Genomic DNA, 7,500 nt, shown 5'->3' on the forward strand with positions numbered 1-7,500 from the left:
TTATGCTTTTCCTCCTTCTTTTTTTCCAGATCAACACTCTGTATGAGAGCGTACACAAATATGGATTAGCCTTGGATGTGCGACTAAAGAAGATTCACATACTGGTAAGTATCGAATACATAAATATGTGGCTATGTGAAAGCAAAAAGGACACATAGTCATTTCAAGGCAATAGCGATACACGTTGCATGAAAATATCCCAAGCTTTGCTTTTATCACCATTCTTTAACTGGTGTTTTTCTTTGATCGTAACAAAGTCTGAACATGTTACAGAAGGCACTGTCACTGAAGTTTAGTTGTGTGTACTGAAAAAGTTATAATAATTGGTAACCCAATGTTTCGTTATGTGCTCCCCCCCCCCCCCTCCCTCGTTCCTACTTCCATCTCTATCTATATAGTACTCGATACAGTCAATGCAGAGATTCACATTGATAGTGAATCGTTTTCTTTCTTTGATTTCTTTTGTTGGATAACGATTTGAAAACTTGTTTTCTCCTTCTATTTTGCACTTAGGCTTATACAAAATGGTGCTCTTGCATTGTCCGTGTCAATGATGACATTTTGCTAAACCCGGAAAAGAGATTTTTTGTATAAGTAATTTATAATAAAGAATGATTTTTTTTAACTTAAAAAAAACACGACTTTTTTGTGAGACGTACAATGTTGACCCAAAAAGAAGATTTTTATATATATTTATGAGTTGGTGATAATTTTCAGAGACACGACTTATGGGAGAAGAAGGACCTACGGTTTGGTTACGATGACCAAATCCCAACCCTCAAAGCCATCGACAAATTTTACAACTGGTCGTGGAAAGCCAGGGACACGCTGGGCACTTTTGACCACGCCATGCTGGTAACCGGGTGAGTACAATGGACATTGAGTGAGTGAAAAGGTGAGTGAGTGGGCGATTGGGTGAGTGATTGGTTCAGTGGGTGAAGTGAGTGAGTGAGTAAGTGGGTGGGTGAGTGAGTGAGTACGCGAGTGAGTGAGATAGTGAGTGATTGAGTGAATAGCTGAGTGAGCGAGTGAGTGGGTGGGTGAAATGGTGCGTGGGTGAGTGAGTTAGTGAGTGAGTGAATGAGTGAGTGTACATTGAGTGAGTGAGTTAGTGAGTGAGTGAGTGCGTGGGTGTTTGAGCGGGTGGGTGAGTGCGTAGACAATTACTGAGTGGTAAAGTGAGTGAATAAATGAGTGAGCCAGTAGGTTAGTGATTGCAAGTGGGCGGGTGAACGAGTGAGCAAGTGAGTGAGTGCGTGAGTCAGTCAGTTAGTGCGTGTGTGAGTGAATGAATGAGCGAGCTAGTGGGTTAGTTGGTGGGCGGGGGAATGAGTGAGTCAGTGAGTCAGTCAGTAAGTCAGTCAGTCAGTCAGTGCGTGGATGGGTGGGTGAGGCAGTGAGTGGGCAAGTAAGTGCGTGAACTTTATGCTCGCATTAGCGAGTGCGTTAGTGACAATATGACTGAGTACGTGAGTGAGCGAATGGGCGTTTGAACGAGTTAGTGGGTGAGTGAATGAGTGAGTAATTGATTAAGTGAGTGAGAGATTGAGTGATTGAGAGTGTGAGTGAGTGAGTAAGTAAGTGAGCGAGTGGTTGAGAGAGTGAGAGAGTGAGTGAGTGAGTAAGTCAAATCAAATCAAATCAAATCAAATTTTATTTTTCGAGGGTTGTGGCATAAGCAATACAACGAGCTTTTTTTCAACCAGCCCTCGCCCAGAGAGGGGACTAATCTAATCACATATTTACACAGATATTAACGTAGAAAAAAAGTAGAGAAAAACAACAACATATGAATATTTACACATTACATATTATACACAAATATAAAGCGTCGAATATGTAACGTAGTGAAAACAATGCTGAATACACATGCATGAGTAAATGTGTTATTAAAGCTTTGAGTGTTTTTGTGTGGATATAATGAACACTGATGCTTTGGACAAAGGAAAATGAGTGAGTGAGTGAGTGAGAGAATAAGGGATAGAGTGAGTGAGTGAGTGAGTGAGTGAGTGAGTGAGTGAGTGAGAGAATAAGCGAGTGAGTGAGTGAGTGAGTGAGTGAGTGAGTGAAACTGCATTTCATTTTCACGCTTGTCTGATTTGAAAATGTTCAATGCTGCTAGGGTGTGAGCTAGTGTTCGACAACTGGTGATGTAGATATAAACTGCATGCCCTGAAACTATCAAATATCATTTTGCCATTGAAAGCATAACCGCAAACTGCGCATACTTATAAGTAATTTGAATGTTTGGTGTCATTTTGCAGATACAACGTGATAGATCCCAACGATCCAAGAAAGCTTACCACAGGTATCGAGACGCAAACACACACACACACACACACACACACACACACACACACACACACACACACACACACACACACACACACACACGCACACACACGCACACGCGCACACACACACACACACACACACATACACACTTACGCGCAGGAAAGAAGCGTGAATATGTCATGCATTTAGGCTTATGTACACTTTGCTCCCTGTTTGTCTTCGTCATAACTGTTTTGTTCCTCAATGTTGTTCCTTCTGTATAATGTGCTTAACTTAACCACCTCTAGTAAACGCACGTAGAAAACAATGTCCACACTCTAAATTTCGGGGACATATTATCCGTACTAATTTGATAACATTGTGGAGATGTGTTTTAAAGCTAATACTTAGTACCTAATCATGTATGCACGTTGGAACACACTTTGGGTTACTATGTTCCACACTCTTTACAATTCACACTGTGTTCAAAATTGGTTACAGTAAGCGTGTTCAAAATCGGAACACTTTATTAAGAGTGCAACAAAGCGTATTAGAACCATTTATACAAATGCTGGTTGTTTTAAGAAGTGGTCTGTACACTGCAAAATTGTATCATTTCTACAGATGCAAGGGTTTTCTTAACACGTTTACTGTGTATCATCTCTGAAATGCAGGTGTGGCGTACAAAGGGGTGATGTGTAAGTACGGCAGCGTGTCAGTTGTGGAGAACACTTTCACCTACCAGATGATCGACACGGCGGCACACGAACTGGGACACAGGTTAATATTTCATCTTCTTGTAATAGTATGCTATTTGTGGAAAAGAGAGAAAAAAAAGAAAAAAAAAACCCATTCAACTTTAGTGCACAGGTAATTTCTCACAAATCAAAGCGCAAAACCCGTAATTGGTTTGCATGTTGCTAAGCTGATAAGACACTTTCTATGTTCTGATAACGTTACTGTGTTGTTAATGTAACGCTTTCAATGCTGATTTGTTTTTCTTTTAAAACTGTATAGTACATAATTATGTGAATGTTTTTGATCAAGTTACAATTTGCAACAGCACTATGTTAGAGAGAGAGAGAGAGAGAGAGAGAGAGAGAGAGAGAGAGAGAGAGAGAGAGAGAGAGAGAGAGAGAGAGAGAGAGAGAGAGAGAGAGACAGACACGAGAGAGAGAGAGAGACCGAGACCGAGAGAGAGAGAGAGAGAGAGAGAGAGAGAGAGAGAGAGAGAGAGAGAGAGAGAGAGAGAGACACAGAGAGAGAGAGAGAGAGAGAGAGAGAGAGAGAGAGAGAGAATGGGGAAAAATGTTGCTCCTGTATAAATCAAGTCCAAACAAATATGATTATCATAAAGTGAGAAAATGTATGTGTTTGTGTGTGCGTGTGTGCGTGTGTGTGTGTGTGTGTGTGTGTGTGTGTGTGTTGGGTACGAGAGTGGTAAGTAGGCATGCATGTATGCGATAAAGAACAAATACCATATCTTTTGGTCAAGAATTAATACAGAATTGTTGTTTTTACCCGTTATCTATGTTTTTTTCTTTTTTTTACGAAGTCTTGGCAGTCACCATGACGGCGAGAACAACTACTGTGACAACAACCTCGGCTACGTAATGTCCTCTCGTACGGAAATTAACTCTACCTACAGATGGAGTTTCTCCCCTTGCTCCTCCGAGGCCATCAAGCACAACATCGCTGAACTCAACGGGTGTGACAGATAGATCTTTAAAACAAAGACAAAGACAGACAGACAAACGAACAAACAAACACATTCATAAACAAACCAAAACAAACCAAACCAAAAGCATAACAAAACAAAACAAATAATAAAACAACACAAAATAACACAACACAACACAGCACAAAACGTTACCCGCATGTAGTACTAATGAGAGTACCCGACAGTGCTATAACGTTCGACTCATTACTAGATTTCCAACAGCGTTTCTCCTCAAATTGTTGTTCAGTTGGTGTCCTTTTTTCTTCGATCACATCATGCAAATTCGACCCCTTTCTTGACGCACGGACTGACTGCCTGCCTGGCTGACTGACGAGAGGCTCATACGACCAGACACATTCCTTTCAGCATAACAAACTGGAAGGCTTTAAACTCCATCCTCCTCACCCTACCCGAAATATAAAGCCAACCACAAAGTCAACTGGAAAACTGCAGGCTCCCGAATATTCGTAACAGCAAGGAGGATGATCGTCGCGTCCAAACACTCCTTATGGTTTCAAAGTTTCAAGGTTTAAGGCTATATATGCAAGTACATTAATGCACGCGAGTACATTAAATTGTTCTTTGTGATCCCACAAAACATGTCTTTTGCCGTTAAAGCTTTATCTTTGTAAAGAGCCAGTCCTCTGTCAGAAAAGCGGCAACAGCATTGTGTCAGGGTCGGTTTGTTTGCCCTCCCTCCCTTCATACCCCCCCCCCCCCCCCCATGCTAGGAATAGCAAAATGAGAAGCTCATTCAATATTCATATGCTTACTCTTAAAACCTGTGTGACCTTCAGGCGAAGCACAAATATTTGTCTTAAGCAGGGTCAACGCTGACTGCCTGAAAAGCAACTTCTGGTTGCATGCTCACCTTTTGAAAGAGCGGAAAAACACGTCAGTAACAATAACAATTACAATAACAACACTGAATACCTTAAAATTGTCATTGACACGTCTGACCTGCCTGTCAACCATTACAGGTAAAAAAAACTAAACTAAACAAAACGTGTAAGGGTCGCACACGAGTTGCGCCTACTAATTACTCACTTCGCAGCACAATCAGCAGGTACTTTAGCTGATATTACCCCCCTGGGACCCTGTAAAGGCTTATATTATAGACTGTTCTTCTTTATTCACCTGCAAAGCCCTTCAGCGTCTATCTAGCTTTCTTTACGTTGCAGGATCAATGCCAACTGCCTGGTGAAGACCGCAACTAACCCTACGCCTGGCAAGGAACTGGGTGCCATGCTGAGTGCCGATGAACAGTGTCGCATGATAATGGGTCCTGAGGCATTTTTCTGCAGGGTGGGTATTTTCTTCGCTCTTCGCTTATTTTCTCTGCGAACTGTTTTAACATGCACACAAATATTGCCTTCTTGCTTTCTTAGTTGTTTACTTGATCGGATGGCAAGTCACAAGCGAACGTGTGTGTGTGTGTGTGTGTGTGTGTGTGTGTGGCTGTGTGTGTGTGTGTATGTGTGTGTGTTTGGCTGTGGGGCTGTGTTTGGTTGTTTGGCTGTGTGTGTGTGAGTGTGTGTGTGTGTGTGTATGTGGCTGTGTGTGGCTGTGTGTGTGCGTATGTGTGTATGCGTGTGTGTGTTTGTGTGTGTGTGTGTGTGTGTGGCTGTGTTTGTGTGGGTGTGGCTGTGGCTGTTTGTGTGTGTATGTATGTGTGTGTTTATGTATGTTGTTTACCTTCATGGCTCTTCTTGAGACTTTGTGTGTTGTTGCTGTTGTTATTCTTTCTGCTGCTGCTGCTTTTGTTGCTGTTGGGTTATGTTATTTTTGATGTCGTTGTTATCGTTTGTTGTTGTGGTTGTTGTTATTCGTCGTCGTTGTTGTTGTTGTTGTTGGCGTTGTTGGCGTTGTTGGTGTTGGTGTTGTTGTTGTCGTTATCGTCGTTGTTGTTGTTGATATCGTTGATCTAGTTTGCTGATGTTGATTGACGAGAAGATGCATGTCTTCATTCCAGGATTTCTACGACTCGCCTGAAAGTTACTCAAAAATGTGTGCATCCATGTGGTGTTCGGCTAGCCAGAGGGATTCGCATTGCCAGAACCACATTGCTTCCGACGGTTTCGTCTGTGGAAATAACAAGGTGACACACAAATCTGTGTTTTTTATTTGTTTGTTTTTTCTTCTCAAGTCTTGGAAGGCCAACAAGTTCTTATAAATGAGTGATTTTGCCAAGGCACGGGACATAAATTGGGGTTTATGGAAATAACGGTACAATTAGGCCACTTGAGTTCAATATGAGAAATTAGAGAGATCTTCGGGGATTCTGATAAACTCTTTTGTCAAAAGAAACAAATCGATTGCAGTTTATCACAGTTTAAAGGTCCAAATGATTGGAAGTGGGACATGCGACTTTCACTGTGACTTTATTTCTCATATTGTTTATAATATTAGCGAGCCGACAAAACAACTTTGAGTTCCCGGTCTCTGGTCATAGACAGGTACCAGTATCAAATATATGTTTGCTGAGGCAGACAGTGCAGATTTACGGGGACAAAAGGGAACACAGTTATTGACAATTCTTCATCTTCATTTTACAGTCTACTTTGCAAGCAGAAATATTTTCACAGGAAAATCCAGCTTCATAGCAATAAATAAATGCGTACAACGTCTTGCGACAGTGCCTGAAAAAGAACATACTGACACCGTGATTCTGTACAAAATAATATGTTGTGTGCTTTCAGGTGTGCAAGCGAGGAGCATGTATTCCAGCTCCCAAACAGTTTCCAGCTCCTGTGGCAGGTACGTAACTTGTCGTAAGCCTGCGTGCAAACAGTAAGATGAAACCAGATGCTGAATTAATTTTTGGTATTTTTTAAAATTGCATCGGTAAAATACCGCGAGCCCTGCATGTTGTTGAGAGGAGGCAGGGGTATGGGTGTGTGTGTGGGTGGGTGGGTGGGTGGGGGGGATGTAGGGGGTGGGAGTAGGGGGTCATACAAACCAAAATAACCGATGTGCGTGACAAGTTGACAATTTCAATTAAGATATTTTTAGATATTTTATCAGTAGGTAAAATACCAAACACTAATCCGATTAGCGCGAGCCTGAAGGCCTTCCTTAATGCAACTTAACTGTTCTTCTTCTTCTGCGTCCATGGGCTGAAACTCCCACGTTCACTCGTGTTTTTGCACGAGTGGATTTGTACGTGTATGACCGTTTTTACCCCGCCATGTAGGCAGCCATACGCCGCTTTCGGAGGAAGCATGCTGGGTATTTTCGTGTTTCTATAACCCACCGAACTCTGACATGGATTACAGGATCTTTTCCGTGTGTACTTGGTCTTGTGCTTGCGTGTACACACGAAGGGGGTTAAGTCACTAGCAGGTCTGCACATAAGTTGACCTGCGAGATCTGAAAAATCTCCACTCTTAACCCACCAGGCGGCAGCGACCTGGATTTGAATTCACGACCTCCCGATTAGGAGGCCGACGTCTTACCACCACGCCACTGCGCCCGTCGAACCTAAATTTGACTTCGCGGAGGCTACT

The 7,500-nt window shown here is 42.3% G+C and overlaps 2 protein-coding genes across 3 annotated transcripts in view; both read left to right on the top strand.

Annotated features, from left to right (window-relative positions):
• The window catches only part of LOC138959591 (flagellum-associated coiled-coil domain-containing protein 1-like), an 81,932-nt gene that overhangs the window by 55,726 nt on the left and 18,706 nt on the right, over positions 1 to 7,500 (top strand). The window lies entirely within an intron of this gene.
• LOC138959589 (uncharacterized) overlaps positions 1 to 7,500 on the top strand; it is a 25,921-nt gene that overhangs the window by 8,772 nt on the left and 9,649 nt on the right. For both annotated transcript variants that reach the window (XM_070331132.1, XM_070331133.1), the window contains exons 4-11: positions 30 to 104; positions 718 to 863; positions 2,265 to 2,308; positions 2,949 to 3,054; positions 3,830 to 3,982; positions 5,176 to 5,299; positions 5,967 to 6,092; positions 6,694 to 6,751. In XM_070331132.1, coding sequence (XP_070187233.1) covers positions 30 to 104; positions 718 to 863; positions 2,265 to 2,308; positions 2,949 to 3,054; positions 3,830 to 3,982; positions 5,176 to 5,299; positions 5,967 to 6,092; positions 6,694 to 6,751 — 832 coding nt within the window. The remainder of the gene's footprint in view (positions 1 to 29; positions 105 to 717; positions 864 to 2,264; positions 2,309 to 2,948; positions 3,055 to 3,829; positions 3,983 to 5,175; positions 5,300 to 5,966; positions 6,093 to 6,693; positions 6,752 to 7,500) is intronic.

This window comes from Littorina saxatilis, linkage group LG2, assembly GCF_037325665.1.
Source record: "Littorina saxatilis isolate snail1 linkage group LG2, US_GU_Lsax_2.0, whole genome shotgun sequence".
Classification (NCBI taxonomy): domain Eukaryota; kingdom Metazoa; phylum Mollusca; class Gastropoda; order Littorinimorpha; family Littorinidae; genus Littorina; species Littorina saxatilis.